This window comes from Lynx canadensis, chromosome A2 (assembly GCF_007474595.2).
Source record: "Lynx canadensis isolate LIC74 chromosome A2, mLynCan4.pri.v2, whole genome shotgun sequence".
NCBI classification, from domain to species: domain Eukaryota; kingdom Metazoa; phylum Chordata; class Mammalia; order Carnivora; family Felidae; genus Lynx; species Lynx canadensis.
This window is the reverse complement of record NC_044304.2, coordinates 69,594,965-69,614,489: the sequence shown is the minus strand read 5'-3', so window position 1 is coordinate 69,614,489 and position 19,525 is coordinate 69,594,965. Positions and strand designations below refer to the sequence as shown.

The 19,525-nt window shown below is 37.0% G+C and overlaps 1 protein-coding gene and 1 long non-coding RNA gene across 2 annotated transcripts in view; both read right to left on the bottom strand.

The window, feature by feature from the left end:
- The window catches only part of LANCL2 (LanC like 2), a 61,359-nt gene that overhangs the window by 19,678 nt on the left and 22,156 nt on the right, over nucleotides 1–19,525 (bottom strand). The window contains exons 2-4 of the mRNA XM_030307688.1: nucleotides 16,024–16,141; nucleotides 1,566–1,773; nucleotides 361–508 (exon numbers count right to left, since the gene is read on the bottom strand). Of these exons, the coding sequence (XP_030163548.1) occupies nucleotides 361–508; nucleotides 1,566–1,773; nucleotides 16,024–16,141 (474 nt within the window). The remainder of the gene's footprint in view (nucleotides 1–360; nucleotides 509–1,565; nucleotides 1,774–16,023; nucleotides 16,142–19,525) is intronic.
- On the bottom strand, nucleotides 13,218–13,893 carry LOC115508709. The gene is made up of 2 exons (XR_003967088.1): nucleotides 13,860–13,893; nucleotides 13,218–13,810 (listed from the first exon to the last, which is right to left on the bottom strand). It is a non-coding gene; the product is annotated as an uncharacterized LOC115508709 (long non-coding RNA).

Below are 19,525 nucleotides of genomic sequence, written 5' to 3'. Positions count from 1 at the left end.
TAAGGGCCTGCCCCTAGGACATGGCAGAACAAGACAGAAGAACCTGGATCCTTAGCCATATTCCCAGGACTGCCTAACCAGTTCAGATACCTCATGACCAGAAATAAACATCCTATCTTTTGAGAGATGCTGTTGTTTGGTTCTAGTAAAAACAGGTGAATTAATAGTGGCCTAAGAGGACTGATTTTTACAAAACCTACCTAGAAAGGAAAAAGAGGAGCTATTCAGTGATTTTATGACATCCCTTAAGAAATTACTGCTACCCAGAAGCAGAGTCCAGCCACTAATGCTGCTCTGTGCTGACAGGCTGGGATGGTAGACAGGAGTGCGCATCCACCGTTGCCGGCAACCCCACTGTACCTCTTTAATAGCTGACTCACACACGGTGCCCGGGCCGATCTCCGTGTTCAGGTAGAGTAAGGCATACAGATAACCTGCCCGTCCATAGAGCAGCTCATCGGGAAGGTCCGAATCTCGGCACACAATCGTCTTCTGGAGCTGCAGAAGTCTACCCAACAAGAAAAATTCTGTTTTCCTGGACAGTGTCTGAGATACCTCTTCCTGAAACTGTCAATAACCCCATCACTTTAGGAATTACCTGTTACTTTAAATTTAAAACCGATTTTACAACATACTGGAAAAAAAAAAAAAAAAAAACAAACCCACCCCACCCAAACAACCAAAACTTTTCCACTACACTAATTTCTCTCTCAGATATCAAATTAATAACAAAACACCCTTCGGTTCAAAATATCTACCTTTAGGGATGCCTGGGGGGGCTCAGTCAGTTAAGCGCCCGACTTTGGCCCAGGTCACGATATCACAGTTCCTGAGTTCAAGCCCCGCATCAGGCTCTGTGCTAACCCTGCAGACCATGCTTGGGACTCTCTCTCCCCCTCTTTCTCTGCCCCTCTCCTGCTCTCTCTCAGAATAAAAAAAACAAAAACAAAAACAATCTACTTTACATCTAGTCTAAACGATGTAAGGGATGATATTCAATTTTAAAATCAGAATGATTTAAAATTTAAAAGAAAAGAGTACTAAAATGTAGTCAATGCTTGGGAACTAGCTTTAGTCATTCTGTCTTCCAAAAAACATCAACCAACTAGCATGTGCCACACACTCCACCAGACCACGGGTGTGAGCCCTGATTTCTCCCTCTTCAAAAGAGAATATAAACCAGTTATTTTAGGTGCAATAAAAGTTTTACACTAATTGTTCCAAAACAATTGAACCTAAAAATAACTTAGTTATGATAGCGAACCTAAGGCATAGACGTTAATTTTCATGCAATGAAGGCAACCAAGATTACTTAGGAAAAGATTAAAGTAACATGAAGTAACATGTTTATTGCTCCCCAAATGAAGGCAGACACAGGCTTGGATAGAAAGGAGACATGTGATCTTATCGTTATGTTCCAATTAATATATAACCTCTTCACTTCTTGGAAAGGCCTGTTTGCAACAAGAGATGAATTAAAAAATAATTTCCTTTTTGAATATCTTTCTACAGCAACACCTTGAATTGAGAATTTAGAGAAAATACTTCCAGTTTTAAAAACTCACTTTGTGATGCATTCCTGGGACTCACAATCACTTTTGAGTTTATGATACACCACAGCTCCTACTGCAAGGGGTCCAGCATCTCCACACAGGAAAGTGACCCTGCGGCCATTTAGATTCCGAAGTGTTCTCTTTACATAATCCAGGGATCTGAGCAGGTAGGTCTGGTCACATGTGACCCGGTACAGCTGCAGGTATAAAAGGGCTATGCCTAGAATAATGCCCCACCCCCAAAGAAAAGCATTATTACCTTTCTTTTTCACCTTCAGGATGTTATTTTATGATTACACGAAAAACTACATAAAACCTGTTTCTGAAGGAGCCTCATCCAACAAATTACACATGATACATCTTTTAAAAACAGAAAGATGGGGTGGCTCAGTCAGTTGTGTGTCTGACGCAGGATTTCAGCTCAGGCCATCATCTCATGGTTCGTGGGATCGAGCCCCACATTGGGCTCTACGTTGACAGAGTGGAGCCTGCTTGGGAGTCTCTCTCTCTCTACCTGCCCCTCCTCCACTTGTGCTTTCTCTATCGTTCTGTCTCTCAAGTTAAAAAAAAAAAAAAGGAAAATAAAAACAGAAAAAAAAAAAAAAAAACTCAGGGTAGAAAAGGCTAAACCAAGTTTAAATCCATTATCCTACTAATTGCTCTGATAGTGATTCAATACCTCCTAGACAAGGTAAAATGTATGACTTCCCACGCACTCCCATTTTCTGTACATTCATTTTAAGATCTTATCCCTTCTCCTCTGTATTTTAAGCTAACTTGGATCCTTTTTACTTCTCATATCATCGTTTCCTCCTATCTCATCCTAAATTAAATTATCACTTTCTAAATTTTACACCCTCTTCTTTCCAATTTTCCTATTTCTCACAATTTTTCAATTTCTTTAGTGACCAACATATCCAAATGACCAACCAACCAGTGATCAACTCACTGTTTACGGACTAGCTATCTGATGCAGAGTAAGGTAATGAACACAGAAGACAGAGTTTATCATGTATGTAACCTTCCTATTAAAAAAAATATTTTTTAATGTTTTTATTTTTGAGAGAGACAGAGGTGAGCAGGGGGAGGGGCAGAGAGAGAAGGGAACACAGAATCCAAAGAAGGCTCCAGGCTCTGCGCTGTCAGCACAGAGCCCCATGCGGGGCTTGAACCCACGAACCATGAGATCATGATCTGTGCTGAGGTCAGACGTTCAACCAACTGAGCCACCCAGGTGCCCCAACAACCTTCCTATTTTAGATTAAGGAACAAATCCAGGCACTCAAGTGAACCAGAGAGGAGCCTTTTTCTGGAAACCTATAGAAGATGACCTGTTCGGCTTCTGAAAGCCTGCTATTATTCCTGGACCCCAGTCACTATGACAGCTAAGTAAAAGAAATGAATCTGTATAAATACATACTTACTGAAATATACTGCAGAAAAAGTATTGATGGAAATGATATGATGGTGAAAAGGACACACAAAATATTTATTCATGTTTCAACTGGGATTCTCTAATATTATGTTCTTTGTCTAATATCCACTCTCATTTCTATTATTTTTCATTTTGCTTTAATTTTTTCACTTTAGTATAGCTGGCACACAATGTCACAGCAGTTTCACGTGCACGACACAGCATGGTCATTCAACATCTTTGTATGGTACACTATGCATTTTGCTTTTTACATTTCTCTAAATAGGTAGTTTCTTTTTTCTTTAACTCTCCATTTCAGGGTATCCTACTTCCCTTTCAAATTCTTAACATCTCTCTCTCTACATATATTTGAAAAGACCTTTTCTCATTACTCATTTCTTTAAAGCTTTTAAGTCGAACAGCTATAAAAGTACCATATTTGTAAGCCTAGAAAAAATAGCCTTCCATATGAATTGCTTATAAACTCCTAGAGTTAAGGTTTTTTTGTATTCAAAAAATTGACATTATAAACATAGAAAGCAAGTTAAAAGTTACAAATTTCAAACATAATCACTATAGAAGGTTTACAAATAAGTACTTCATGATTGACTGAGAAATCCGTAAAAATAGAATGATGATGTGGTCAGCTTGTGACCCTAAAAACCTATAGTTACATGTATTCAATGCTTAAATATTTTATTTATTTATTTATTTAGTTAGTTAGTTAGTTATGAGCAAGGACAAGCAAGCAGGGGAACGTGGCAGATGGAGAGAGGGAGAGAGTGAGAGAGGGAGGGAGGGAGGGAGAAGGAGAGGGAGAATCTTAAGCAGGCTCCATGCTCAGCATGGAGCCCAACACAGGGCTCAATCTCACAACCCTGACTGAGATTGTGACCTGAGCCAAAATCAAGAGTTGGCCATTCAGTTGACTGAGACACCCAGGCACTCCACTGATTAAACATTTTAAAGTAAATGACAGGCAAACTATTTTTTTTTTTAAAAGACATCCTAACTTTCTGCCCTTGAAAATTTCAGTATAAACATCTAAAATATATAAACCTATTTTATAAGCCAAAGTAGCATTTTAACTATCAAATTAATAATTAGTAAGGGAGACTGAGCTGTGGTTATTTTTTTGGTAAATATTTATGTCAGTTTTGGTACCAGTATTATCCTTGCTTCATAAAATAACAGGAAGTATTCCTTATTTTCCTATCTTTTGAAACATTTAAAAGGAGCAAAGAAAAAAAAGGAACACTGAGACTTCCTGTTCTTTTTTTATTATTTTATTTTTAATTCCAGTACAGTTAAGGTACAGTGTTATATTAGTTTCAGGTGTACAATATAGTGATTCAACAATTCCATACATTACTCACTGCTCATCACAAATGCACTCCTTAATCTCCATTATCTATTTCACGCCCCTCCCCCCACCTCCCCTCTGGTAACCATCTCCATCTCTGTAGTTAAGAGTCTGGTTCTTTTTCTTCCTTTTTTTTTTTTTTTTTTGGTTTGTTTTGATTTCCTTTGTTTAGTTTCTTAAATTGCACATATGAGTGAAATCATATGGTATTTGTCTTTCTCTGATTTATTTCACTTAGTATTATACCTTCTAGATCTATCCATGTTGTTGCAAATGGCAAGATCCCATTCTGTTTTATGGCTAATATTTCATTGTACATATGTGTACATGTACACATACAAATATATATATGTGTATATACACACACACATATATATATACACCACATCTTCCTTATCCACTCATCTATTTTTTTTTTTTTATTTTTTTTTTTCAACGTTTATTTATTTTTGGGACAGAGAGAGACAGAGCATGAACGGGCGAGGGGCAGAGAGAGAGGGAGACACAGAATCGGAAGCAGGCTCCAGGCTCTGAGCCATCAGCCCAGAGCCTGACGCGGGGCTCGAACTCACGGACCGCGAGATCGTGACCTGGCTGAAGTCGGACGCTTAACCGACTGCGCCACCCAGGCGCCCCTCCACTCATCTATTGATGGACACTTGGGCTGCTTCATAATTTGACTATTGTAAATGGTGCTGCAATAAACATAGGCATGCATGTTATCTTTTCAAATTAGTGTTTTTGTCTTCTTTGGATAAATACTCAAGTAGTGAAATTATTGCATCATTTGGTAATTCTATTTTTAATTTTTTGAGGAAACTTCATACCGTTTTCCAGAGTGGCTGCACCAGCTTGTACTATCAACAGTGCAAGAGGGTTCCTTTTTCTCCACATCTTTGCCAACACTAGTTTCTTGTGTTTTTGATTTTAGCCATTCTGACAGGTGTCAGGTGATGTCTCCTTGCTGTTAAGATTTGCATTTCCCTGATAATTAGTGATGTTGAGCATTTTTTCATGTGTCTGTTGATCATCTGACCATCTGGATGTCTTCTTTGGAGAAATGTCTGTTCATGTCTTCTGCCCATTTTTAATTGGATTATTTGTTTATTTGGTGTTGAGCTGTTTAAGTTCTTGATATACTTCTGATAGTAACCCTTTATCAGATATGTCATTTGCAAATATCTCCTCCCATTCAATAGGCTGTCTTTTAGTTTTGTTGACTGTTTCCTTTGCTATGCAAAAGCTTTTTGTTTTGATGTAGTCTCACAAAAAAAGTAGCACTGGGATTTCCTGTTCTTTTAAGGAAATTGTCTTTTTTTGTTTGTTGTTTGTTTTCCCCTAGTTTTACTAAGACAAAACTGACAAAATTGTGTATATGTAAGTGTACAACAGAGTGATTTGATATACTTATGCATTGTGAAAATATTACCACAACCAGGTTAGCACATCTACCACCTCGCATGCCATTTATTTAAAGTGTGTGATGAGAACACTTATGATCTACTCTTAGCAAATTACAATTATATAATACGGTATTATGAACTATAGTTGCAATGCTGTACATTACATCTAAAGAACTGATGTGTCTTATAACTGAAGGTTTGTAGTCTTTGACCACCACCTCTCCCATTTTCCCCACCCCAGCCCTGGTAATCACCACTGAACTCTGTCTCTATGAGCTCAATTCCTTTTTTTTTTAGAATTTATACATGTGTGAGATCACTGAATTTTTTCCTTTCTGTCTCCTTTATTTCACTTCATATAATGTCCTCTAGGACCACCCATGTTGCCACAAATGACAGGATTTCGTTCTTTCTCATGACTTAATAATGTTCCATTACATCCATGCAGATGTAGGTATAGATGTAGATACAGATTTAGATATCGGTAGGTATCACAACTTCTTTACCCATTTAACCATCGATATGTACTAAGGTTGTTTCCATCTCGTGGCTATTGTGAATAATGCTCCAATGACTATAGGGGTACATACATCTTTTTTTTTTTTTAATTTTTTTTTAACGTTTATTTATTTTTGAGACAGAGAGAGACAGAGCATGAACGGGGGAGGGTCAGAGAGAGGGAGACACAGAATCTGAAACAGGCTCCAGGCTCTGAGCTGTCAGCACAGAGCCCGACGCGGGGCTCGAACTCACGGACTGCAAGATCATGACCTGAGCCGAAGTCGGCCACTTAACCGACTGAGCCACCCAGGCGCCCCTACATACATCTTTTTGAGTTAAGTTTTTCCTTTGGAAAATACCCAGAAGTGGAATTGCTGGATCATCTGGTAGTTCTATTTTTAATTTTTTGAGGAACCTCCATCCTGCGTTTTTCATAATGGCGGCACTGATTTACATTCTCACCAACAGTGTACTAGGGTTCCCCTTACACCATGTCCTTGGCAACATTTGTCATCTCTTCTATTTTTGATAAAAGCCATCTTAATAGGTGTGAGGTGATATCTTATTATGGTCTTGATTTGCATTTCCTGATAATTAGTGAAGTTGAATACTTTTTTGTGTATGTGTCAGCCAGTTGTATAAGCCTTCTTTGAGAAACTATCCACCCAGGTCCTTGGCCCATTTTAATTAAATCATTACTATTATCATCATCATCACCATTATTATTATTATTTACTAATAAGTTTCTTATATATTCTGGATACTGACACCTTAGCATAAACATGGTTTGCAAATATTTTCTCCCTATCTGTGAGTTACATTTTTGTTGATTGCTTCCCTTGCTGTGCAGAATCCTTTTAGTTTGATGTAGTACCACCTGTTTATTTTTTCTTTTGTTGCCTATGCTTTTGGTGTCATATGCAAATAATCATTGTTAAGATCCATGTCAAGGAGCTTTTCCCCTACATATGTTTCTAGGAGTTTTCAGGCATTATATTTAAAGCCTTTAATCCATTGTGAGCTAATTTTTGAGAGTGGTGAAAGATAGGGGTCCAGTTTCATTCTGTTGCATGTGGCTCTCCAGTTTTCCCAATACAATTTATTGAAGAGATGATTTTCTTGTTGCCTTTGTCAAGGATTATTAGCCATTTATGCATAGGTTTATTTCTGTCTTCTCGATTCTGTCCCATTCAGCTATTGTGTCTGTTTTCATGCCAGTATTATATTGCTTTGATTACTATAACGTTGCAATATATTATGAAATCAGAATGATACCTCTGGCTTCATTCCTTGCTGCTAATTCCTTGCTCTAATGCATACACTGTTTCACCTGATGATATCCCATAATTCACAGAGGCTTTCTCACTCTTTTTTCATTCTTTTTACTTTTTTCTCTTCTGACTGGATAAGTATAATGATCCTGCCTTTAAGTTCACAGATTCTTTTGTTCCACTTGCCTCATTCTGCTGTTGGTGCTTTCAACTGCATTTTTCCATTTCATTCATTGTATTCTTCAGCTCCCCAATTCCTCTTTGATTTTTTTTTTTATGGTTTCTATCTCTCTGCTTAACTTTTTATGTATTGTTTACCTGATTTCATTCTGTGTTTTCTGGCAGCTTATTGAGCACCTTCAAAACAATTAATCTGAATTCCTTATCAAGCAAGAAATGTGTCTCAAATTTTTGTTTGGAAGTTGTCTTTTTAGATGTTCTACCTCTTCTAGGCTGAGATTTAGTAGATTATATATTCACAAGAATTATCCATTTCACACATATTGTGAAATAAATTTATAGACAGTAAAAAGAAACGTGGTTTCTAAAATTTCCTTGGTTTCAATTGTTTCCCCATTTCATTTATCATGTTTCTGTGTCTTCTTTCCCTATCTGCAACTTGTTTGAATCTTAAGTCTATGATTATAAGTAATCAACGTTACCATAAGCTTATGCCTGTGTTTCCTCAATATTTTAGCTAGTTCTCCACTATAGGGTTGGGACCTATTTTTTTTTTTTTTTTTTTTTTGTAAATGGCCAGATAGCAACTTTATGTTAGGCTTAGAGTTGCTTATTCAGTCTCTGATGCATATTCTTCTGTTTATTTCAAAATTCTTTTTTTTTCTTTTTTTTTTTTTAATTTAAATTCAAATTAGTTAACATAAAGTGTAGTCTTGGCTTTAGGAGTAGAACCCGGCGATTCATCTCTTATACATGACACCCAGTACTCATCCCAAAGAGTGCCCTCCTTAATGCCTATCACCTGTTTTACCCATTCCCCCACCAACCATCCCTCCAGCAACCCTCAGTTTGTTCTTTCTCTGACTGACTTATTTCGCTTAGCATAATACTTTCTAGTTCCACTCATGTTGTTGCAAATGGCAAGATTTCGTTCTTTTTCATCACCAAGTAGTATTCCATTGTATATATACATACACACATCTTCTTTATCCATTCATCAGTCGATGGACACTTGGGCTCTTTCCATAATTTGGCTATTGTTGATAGTGCTACTATAAACATTGGGGTGCATATGCCCCTTCAAATCAGCATTTTGTATCCTTTGGGTAAATACGTAGTAGTGTAATTGCTGGGTAATAGGGTAGTTCTATTTTTAATTTTCTGAGGAACCTCCATACTGTTTTCCAGGGTGGCCGCACCAGTTTGCATTTCCACCAAGCTGCAGCAACTTCTTACTTGGCATGTCTCCAGAGGCAAGAAAAATAAAAGCAAAAATGAACTATTGGGACCTCATCAAGATAAAAAGCTTCTGCACACTGAAGGAAACAATAAACAAAACTAAAAGGCAACTGACAGAATGTGAGAAGATATGTGCAAACGACATATCAGATAAAGGGTTAGTATCCAAAATCTATGAAGAATTTATCAAACTCAACACTCAACAAACAAATAACCCAGTGAAGAAATGGGCAGAAGACATGAACAAACATTTTTCCAAAGAATACATCCAGATGGCCAACAGACACATGAAAAGATGCTCAACATCACTCATCATCAGGGAAATACAAATCAAAACTACAATGAGATACCATCTCACACCTGTCAGAATGGCTATGATTAACAACTCTGGAAACAACAGATGTTGGTGAGGATGTGGAGAAAGGGGAACTAAATATATACTAGCAATAAGAGTTCTGTTCCACATTATGACCAGGAATTGGTATCATCAGCGTTTTGGATTTTGACAATCACTTAATAACATAAGGTGTTAAACATCTTTTCATATACTTATTTCCCATCTGTATTATCTTCTTCGGTGAGGGTCCTTTCAGTTTTTTTGCACATTTTGTAATAGGGTTGTTTGTTTGTTTCTTATTGAGTAGTAAGAGCTCTTTGTGTATATTCCATAAAAATCCAAAAATGTCTTTTGCAAATACTTTCTCCTTGTCTGTGGCTTGTCTTCCCATTCTCTTGACATTATCTTTCTCAGAGCAGTTTTTAATTTTAACAAAGGCCAGTTTATCATTTATTTCTTTCATGAATCATGCCTTTGGTGTCATATATAAAAAGGCCATCTAGGTGTTCATCTATGTTATCATCTAGCTTTATCATTTTCCATTTTCCATCTAGGCCTATGATCCATTTTGAGTGAATTCTGTTTTTTGAAAGGTGTCTAAAGTAATTTGTTGCATGTGCATGCCCAGTTGTGCCAGCATCACTGGTTAAAATGACTATCTTTGCTCCACTGTATTACTTTTACCTCTTTGTCAAAGACCAGTGGACTATATTTGCTAAACTACATTTAAGCAAGTCCATTTCTAGGCTCTCTATTCTACTCTATCCATCTATTTGTCTATTGTTCTTAAAAAAAAAAAAAAAGTTTATTTTATGAAAGAGCATGAGCAGAGTACAGGGACAGAGGGAGAGAGAGAGAGAAAAAATCCCAAGCAGGCTCCACACTCAGCATGGAGCCTGTTACATGTGGGGCTCGATTTCACGACCCTGAGGTCAAAATCGAGAGTCAGATGCTTAACTGACTGAGCCACCCAGACACCCCTGTTTGTCTGTTCTTGCACCAGTCCCACACTGTTTTGATCATTGTAGCTTTATAGCAAGTCCTACTTTCAGGTAGTAACACTCCTCCAACTTTGTTCTTTTAATACTGAGTTGGCTATTCTGGATATTTTGCCTTTCCATATAAACATTAGAATCAGCTTGTCAATATCCACAAAATAACTTGCTCCAATCTTAACTGCCATTGCATTGAATCTATATATCAAGGTGAAAAAAAAAAAAGACAATATTGAGTCTTCCTATCCATGAACATGGACTATCTTTCTATTTATTTAGTTCTCCTTTGATATCATTCATAGGACACTTGTAGTTTACCTCACGTAGGCTTTGTACATACTTTGTTAAATTTATACCTATTTCATTTGGGGGGGTGTTAATATATATGATATTGGGTTTTAATTTCAAATTCCACTTATTCATTATTGTTATATAGTGAAGTGAACTCATTTTTGTATATTAACCTCATATCCTGCAACTTTGCAGTAAGTGCTTATTGATTTTTTATTTATTTTTTTATTTTATTATTGTTTTTTTAGAGAGAGCAAGAGAGTGAAAGCAGGTGAGGGAAAGACAGAGAGGGAGAGAGAGTAGCAACTCAAGCAGGCTCCATGCCTAGCACAGAGCCTGATGTGGGGCTTGATCTCATGACCCTGGGCCTGGGATCATAACATGAGCCAAAATCAAGAGTTGACCAACTGAGCCACCCAGGAGCCCCTGGGTTATTTCTGATTTTCTACATAGAATGATAATGCCATCTGCAGGGGCAGATTTATTTCTTCCTTCCCAATCTGTATACTTTTTTATTTCCTTTTATTGTTTCATTGCATTAGTTAGGACTTCTGGTAACAGGAATTTACATAAGAACTTAAAAAAAAAAAGAATTTCCATCTCTCTACTTACATTATTATTCTTGCATGTTTACTTTTTTCACTAAAATCCTTAATATATTAATCATAGTATTTAAAAATTCCTGGTTTGATAATGCTAACATTCCTGCTATATCTGATTTTAGGTCTAATGTTTATTTACTCACTTCAAAATGTTTTATTTTATTTTTTTGCCTTTTAGTATTCCTGGTAATTTTTTTTAAGTTTATTCTTCTATTTTGATAGAGAGAGAGAGTGTACAAGTGGGGAAGGAGCAGTGAGGGGGCGGGGGGGGGGGGGGGGAATCCCAAGCAGGTTCCACACTGTCAGCATGGAGCCTGATGTTGGGCTTTAACTCACAAACCATGAGATCATGACCTGAGCCAAATTCAAGAGTCTGATGCTTAACCCACTGAGCCACCCAAGCGCCCCATTCCTTGTCATTTTTTATGCAAGGTAGATATAATGTACTGGGTAAAAGAAACTGCAGTATCTCGTCCTTTAGTGATGTGGTAGTAAGGAATAGGGGAGTGGGAGATTTCTATGGTTCTATGATTAGGTCTTAGTCTTTTTGTGAGTCTATGCCCCTGGACTATGAACTTCACTAGAGCTTCTCAGTGTTTTCTTCTCTGTAGGCTGGACAGGATAGTTATAAGGGGGCTGGAGTTGGGTATTTCCCTTCCCCCAGGGAAGTCTGGGTTCAATAAAACTCCAGTGGGTAAGGCTCTGGTAAAAACTTTTCTCCTGAGGGCTGGTCTTGTTATGAAAAAGATTGCTCTGGCATATTTCAGAATGGTTCCTTTTCCCTCCCCTTTCCAGAAGCACAAAGGGATTGTTCTCCAGTATCCACAGTGAGGACCTGAGAGATCTCCCGGAGTTGACCTCACAAAAAAGTGTGGAAGCCTCCTCATAACTGGGTCTACCTAGAGGCTTTTGTACTCTCGTATTCGTTCAGACTCGACCTCTAGAAATTCATCAGTTAAAGTTTAAATTTCTTTTCCCCACACAGCTTCCCATGGAGGTTTCTTCTTGCGGATCTGTTCTCCAGTAAACTGTGATTTTTCTCTCTCTCCCTGTTTATCTCTTCTATTTTTGGTGTAGCCATTTGTTCTATGACCTCACCATACTGACGGCTGTAAGAACTGTTTCTCTCAGTTTGTTCAGATTTTTACTTGTTAGGGTGCAATGGCAACTTCTAAAGTCATTGCATCCCAGACCAGAAACTAGAACTCTCTTCATTTTATGTTTTTTTTTTTTTCCATTTATATGGTATTGCTGTGCTTTCTGTAGTATCACTATTCAGCCTCACATTATGTCATTGTCTTTCCATCTCTTTTTTGAGTTCCCTTGGTTCTGCTTTGTGACCCAATTGCTTAAGTAAGTTCCAAAATCACTGTTGAAAATGCTGCAAATTTTCTCCACATTGTAATGGTATCTTCCTGATGTTTTTTCTTCTATTAACAACATGTGATATTCCTGCTTTTTCTAATATTATGTATACAATTGAATTTTTTCCTTAAGTTTGAATTAGATGAATTTTTTTCAATCAACTATTATTAACAGGAAGATTCTCTAAAAGAGGGAAAGGATGAGGATATCTTTCCCAGCTAAAAAAGCCTTCATCTCAAGGGCATCCTCTTCTTACTAAGTGACAAACTTTATTCGTATATGGTGACTTGGGGTGACCAGATTTCCTTTGATTCACATACCCATTCTGGTTTCACAAGGGCTCCTATCACTGATGTTTCCTTCCTTACCTACACAATTAGCAGTGCCACCAGGGATGCAGTTCCTGCCTTATACAACAATCCCTCTTTTTGGAATGGTTTTTAAAAAATTCTGTAACCTCAGGACACCTGGGTGACTCAGTTGGTTAAGCGTCCAACTTCAGCTCAGGTCACGATCTTGTGGTTCATGGGTTTGAGCCCCGCGTCGGGCTCTGTGCTGATAGCTCAGGGCCTGGAGCCTGCTTCAGATTCTGTGTCTCCTTCTCTCTCTGCCCCTCCCCCACTCACAATCTGTCTCTCTCTTACAAATAAATAAACATTAAAATTATTTTAAATTCTATTCCTCTGTTCCCTATAATATACTCTCCATACCTTTTTTTTTTTTTTTTTTTTTTTGCCTCTCTTCCTTGCCCACTTCATACTCAGATATGCCTGCAAAAACTCCCTCTCTGGGTGTCTCATCTTTCTGAGAATAATTATTTCTTGATTTGGGAGACAGGGAATTGCAGAATACAACTTGCCACCCATGGTTCCTTTGGCTTTCTTCACCTGGACACCATTGTGGTTTTCCACAGTCATTTTGGGTGCGATTTATTTTTCATCCATTATTATTTGGTGTACTCTCTATCTCACAATTTTGCCTAAAAATTAAATTGTGGGTACTTCATTCATTCTTCTTGATTATACAGTTTTAGGAGACAAGATAGGAGAAGCATGGATATAAATACATTCCATAGTGCTACCTGAATCCCAGAGTCCTAAATATTACTTTTAATCATTCACACCAAATACCTCTATCATAGCTCTATCAGTGATTCTAAAAGATGACAATAAATGAGGATTTTTAAGAAATATTGATTCTTGGACTCCTCCACCTAAGATCCTCATTTTGTCATTTTGGGATGAAGGCTCATAATATAAAGCCCTCTGAGTGTTTCTGATGCATAGCATTTAGGACCTAATAAAATTAGGACCTAAGATTGGATGTTAAAATTAGCATTTAGGACCTAATAAAATTAAAACTCCTATTTCAACAAGAGGAAATATTTTAAGTAAAAGACTTATTACTTACATGTGGAATTTAAGAAACAAAACAGATGAACATAGGGGAAAGAGAAAATAAAAAGGGAGAGGGAAACAAACCATAAGGGACTCTTAACCATAAAGAACAAACTGAGGGTTTGCTGGAGGGGAGGTGGGTGGGGAAATGGGTTAAATGGGTGATGGGTATTAAGGAAGGCATCTCATGTTGGGATGAGCACTGGGTGGTATATGTAAGTGATGAACCACTAAATTCTACTCTTAAAACCAATATTATACTATATGTTAACTAGAATTTAACTAAAATTTTGAACTAAACAACAAAAACTACTTCAAAACATATGTTTAAAACAAAAAAAAAAGATGTGATATACAGATACACACACACACACACACACACACACACATACACACACACTATGGGACATTAGCCTAAAAAGAATGAAATCTTGACATATGCAATGAGATGGATGGAGCTAGAATGTATTATGCTAAGCAAAATAAGTCAGTCAGAGAAAGATTAAAAAAATTTTTTTTTTCAACGTTTATTTATTTTTGGGACAGAGAGAGACAGAGCATGAATGGGGGAGGGGCAGAGAGAGAGGGAGACACAGAATCAGAAACAGGCTCCAGGCTCTGAGCCATCAGCCCAGAGCCTGACGCGGGGCTCGAACTCACGGACCGCAAGATCGTGACCTGGCTGAAGTCGGACGCTTAACCGACTGTGCCACCCAGGCGCCCCAGTCAGAGAAAGATTAAATACTGTATGATTTCCCTCATATGTGGGATTTAAGAAATAATACAGATGAACATAGGGGAAAGGGAAAAAAAAAGAGAGAGTAAAGGAAACCATAAGAGACTCTTAACTATAGAGAATAAACTGAGGGTTGATGGGCAGGGGGGGGAGTGGGGGGGTGGTTAGGGTAAATTGGTGATGGGCATTAAGGAGAGCATTTGTGATAAGCACTGGGTGTTATATGTAAGTGATGAATCACTAAATTATACTTCTGAAACCATTATTACACTATATGTTAACTAAGTAAAATTTAAATAAAACTTTGAAATAAAAGAAAAGAAAAAAGAAAAAGGTGTTTTAGGGAAAATCTGTGCTAAGAGTAACTATGTTGTTTTTCCTTTCAAAATATCCTTCTTTGAATTTACTTCAAGTTAGCCAAAATTATCTAAATTTATATTAAGATAAATTTCTTTGGCTGTATAAGTTGAACTAACTCCATGTCTTCCTGGGTTTAAAAGTTTGAAAAATTTAATTTTAACGTCATTTATGTAAATGTTGTATTCATAATAGGCAAATATAAATAAAGCACCACAGAAACAAATATAAAAATAAACACAAATAAAAAAAGATTAGGAACTTGTTCGGTTGTGTATTGCAAAAGCAGGTATTGTATCGGTTCTCAGTATTCTAACATGTATACTTATGTCTATGCTGTTCATTGACTAAACTATAAAAGTTTAGCAAAGGCTATAAATCAATATGAAAATTATTATTGGCACTAATCATACTGTATAGTCTAATCCCTCAGAAGAAGGTCTTTATTTCCTTATACTCCCTAAGTAGTTATCATAATGTTCTGGCTACACAGTAAAATAAGAATATAAAGATTAGTTAAGGCAAGCTAATTTTGAAATTAAGTTTTTGGGTGTAAAGTGTATTACTGGTTGCTTATTCAATTATTATCACTAAATTCAAAAGCAAAATCTTTATGTGTCCAAATGAGTCAAATGGGTACAAGCAATAGGTTAAATAGTTTAGGTACAATGGAGAAATCACATACCACAACTTGTCACAAAGATCAACGTGTAAAGGCAAATAAAAAACTGAACCTACAGCAAGTTATCTCTTATTATACATTTTCATAGATACCCACATAATAGTTCAAATAAATAATGCTATAAAAATATGACATACTACATATCAAAGTTCAAATTTCAGGCAGAAAAGATTTCTTTAGAAATAAAATTCCAAAGTATCTCATCACTGAAGAAGTTCAAGATTTTGTTTAAAGGGTATAAAACTTTACCACTTTAAAAGAAGAAAAATTTTAAATTCAAGTGTTACAATTGCAATCCCCAAACAGAACATCAATTAACTATACCCTATATTCTCACCTGTCCAACCAGTATAAGCAGAGCAATCATGTGGATCAGCTGTCTTGAGCCCCTCTTCCATTTGCTGTAGAAGATCTTTGATTTTGGTCTGGATTCGCCTTGTGAAATTATGAATGATCTGAGAACCAAAAAGAAGACATAAATTTAAATTGCATAAGAGTAGGGTAATATTGTAATAAATACTTTAGTAGTCTAACTTGTCAGAACATGAGACAGTAATCATATTACTTGGCCCATTTCAATGCTTCATTGGTTATAGGGTCTCTACTTTGATTTTATAAGGAAAATTGTTAAATGAGATAATGCCCTATATGGACTATAAGTCATTGGTAAAATTATAAAAAATAAGTTATAGAAACCAAAGGAAAAACTATTTCTTAAAAAAGATGGATTTGGGGCACCTGGGGGACTCAGTCGATTGAGCATCCAACTCTTAATTTTGGCTCAGGTCATGATCCTGGAGTCGTGGGATTAAGTCCTGCATCCAGTCCATACTGAACATGGAGCCTATTTAAGATTCTTTCTCTCTCTCTCTCTCACTCTCTCTCTCTCTCTCTCTCTCTCCCCCCCCCTCCCCTGCTTGTGCTCTTTCTCTAAAATAAAAATTTTTAAAAAGATGGATTAGACTAAACAAAAAAAGATGGATTCAACTAAATGTTAACTTCTACAAGTTAAAGAATATAAGAAAAAGATGATTCAAAAATTAATGACCAGGGGGAAATAACTGTAATAGAAAACAATATAATAAAAAAAGACTACAATAATACAGAAATAGATATAAAATTATTGATGTACTTTTTAAAAAGAAAAAATCAAAAATATTCAATCACTTAGAAATTATCAGAAAGAAAATAAATACAAGTACCATGGTTTGCCTTATCAGATTAACAAATAATAACATTGAAAAATATGAAGTCCCTATGCTGCTAGGAGCTACAGAAACAAGTATCCTTTTTCACTGCTGGTAGTCTTTCTCAAGAGAAACAGCAATATTCTTCTTTTTCTTCAATTTTTTTTTAACATTTATTTTTGAGAGAGCGAGCACAAGTGGGGGAGGGGAGAGAGAGAGGGAGACACAGAATCTGAAGCAGGCTGCAGGCTCTGAGCTGTTCACACAGAGCCCGACATGGGGCCTGAACCCACGGACTGAGAGATCATGACTGAGAGATCATGACCGAGCCGAAGTCTGATGCCCAATGGGCTGAGCCACCCGGGAGCACCAGAAATATTCTTAAATAGGTAGCTGATAGTGTTCAGATTTTTATGTCTCTGATGATTTTTGAAAAATCTACTGCTACACAAATTGCTGAGGTATATTAAGATACGTGATTATGGTCATGGGGTTTTCTATTTATTCCTTTATTTATTTATTGCTTTCATGTATTTTGTAGTTCTGTTGTTAGACATAGACAAATTTATGACTGTATGTCCTCCTGACAGAGTGACTTGTTATCCTAATGAAATGTCCCTCTCTGGGACTATAGAGAAAATGTTTTTGTGTTATTGCACAGTTAGGGCTTTCAGGGCAAATTTTACTGAAATTTGGGGTTCTGAGCCAAAAGTAAACTTTAGGAATTAAGTTACAATTGAATACATTGTGAGGACTCCAGAGAGGTTTACTTAATCCCAGAGGTATGTGTTTACATTTCTGGGGGCTGTATGTATTTCTGAATAGTAAAACTGAAGACCAGTGGGCTTATCTTTTCATTGAGAGATTTATTTACACCCCCCCCCCCCGCCAAAGACTTAGATATTTGCAATGAAACTCTCTCAGAAGAACGGAAGAAGTTTCCTCTATTCCATTTGTAAAAAGCAGAGAAAAATTATTTCTTTTTTTAATATTTGCCTACAATACATAGACTGTGTGTGGAGGACATCTGACCTGGCTTCACTGTGTTGTCCCATAGGCAAGACCTGAGACACGTGCAACCACTCACTGGCTATAGTCTGTCTGATAAATAATAAATCTCTGATCCAGAAACCTCTTGTGTACATTGAGGAAAAAATTAATTGATAAATAGTAAAAATCTAAATGAGGGTGAGATCGGCATCACTGCAGCATTGGGCACACCTTATTTTTGTCCTGCAATAATAAAAATAAATCCACAAACATAAGCGCTTCTGTGTGAGTTGTGGAACCCAGCGCCTTGCACCACGGGACCCACAGTGGGTTTAGCTCACCGGTCTACCAGATATCAGTACTGGCTGTAGAACCTACATGAGACTGTGAATTGGTTCCCACCCCTCTCAGATGTGATCTGGGAGTGCATGCAGAACAGTGAGTTAAGCAATCACTTTCAGATCATAAAGCCTTTGGGGGAAGTCCTGATTTCCAGAGGAAAAGGTCCAACATCCACTAGAGGAAAAAAAACAAGTTTGTAGGCACTAGATTGGGTAAGACCTTGTCTTTATCAACATCACCCCTTCTTGAAGGTGTACAGCACAGGGCTAAATAGATGGCCTGTATTTTCTCCCACAGGGAAAAGGGAGAGCCTGGGCATGAATGAATGCCCAGTTTTCAAATTTGTGCAGGACTCTGCTGAAGAGACTCATTTTTCTCTCACAGCACCCAGAGCATCACTTAGAGAGCTCCATGAATGGGGAGAGGAGGCAAATCAGGGCTGTAGTATATAAGATTCTCAGAGAGCATAAAAGGGATATAGTTCCTGCTGATGTATGTGTTCCAGACTCCATCAGGTTCATGAAAAATCAAGGAAACATGACATACCCAAAAGATCACAATCATCTTCCAAAAACCAAACCCAAACAAAGACATGAAAATGTATGATTTACCCGATAAAGAATTCAAAAAAGCTGTTTTAAGGAAACTCAATGAGTACAAGAAAATACAGAAAGAAAATTTAAGGAAATCAGGAAAAGAACACATGACCAAAATGAGAAATTTAACAAAGAGATAGAAATCATAGAAAAGAATCAATGATAAACTCTGGAGTTGAAGAATTTAATGGAATAGAATCACAACAGAGAGAATCAAAAGCAGAGTAGACCAAACAGAAGATAGAATGAGTTAGAGGACAGGCACTTTGAAACATCCAGTCTGAAGACAAAAAAAGAAAAACAAATTAGAGAGTGAAGAAAGCCTATGTGATCTATAGTACACTTATAAAACAAAACAAAACAAAAACAAATTTCTGAATCAGTTCCACAAAGAGAAGAGATGAGGGAACAGAAAGCTTAAAGAAATGATGGCAAAGAACTTCCAGATTCTGGGAAAAGATTTAGACATAATAAATAGATCACCCCATTATTTTCATTCAAAATGTCCTTGTCTAAGACACATCACAATAGAAACATCAAAAACCAAACTGTAGAGTGCTGACAGCACTGACTCTATCTTGTTCATATTCACTTGATGACCTCTCTTGGGGGCTACATATCTAGACCCCTTGAAGATTAATATGCATACCTTAGAAAAGACCACCAAGGCCAGGATGGGGAGAGGCTTGCTTTGGCCTCCCATGAATCTGTTAGAGATAACATA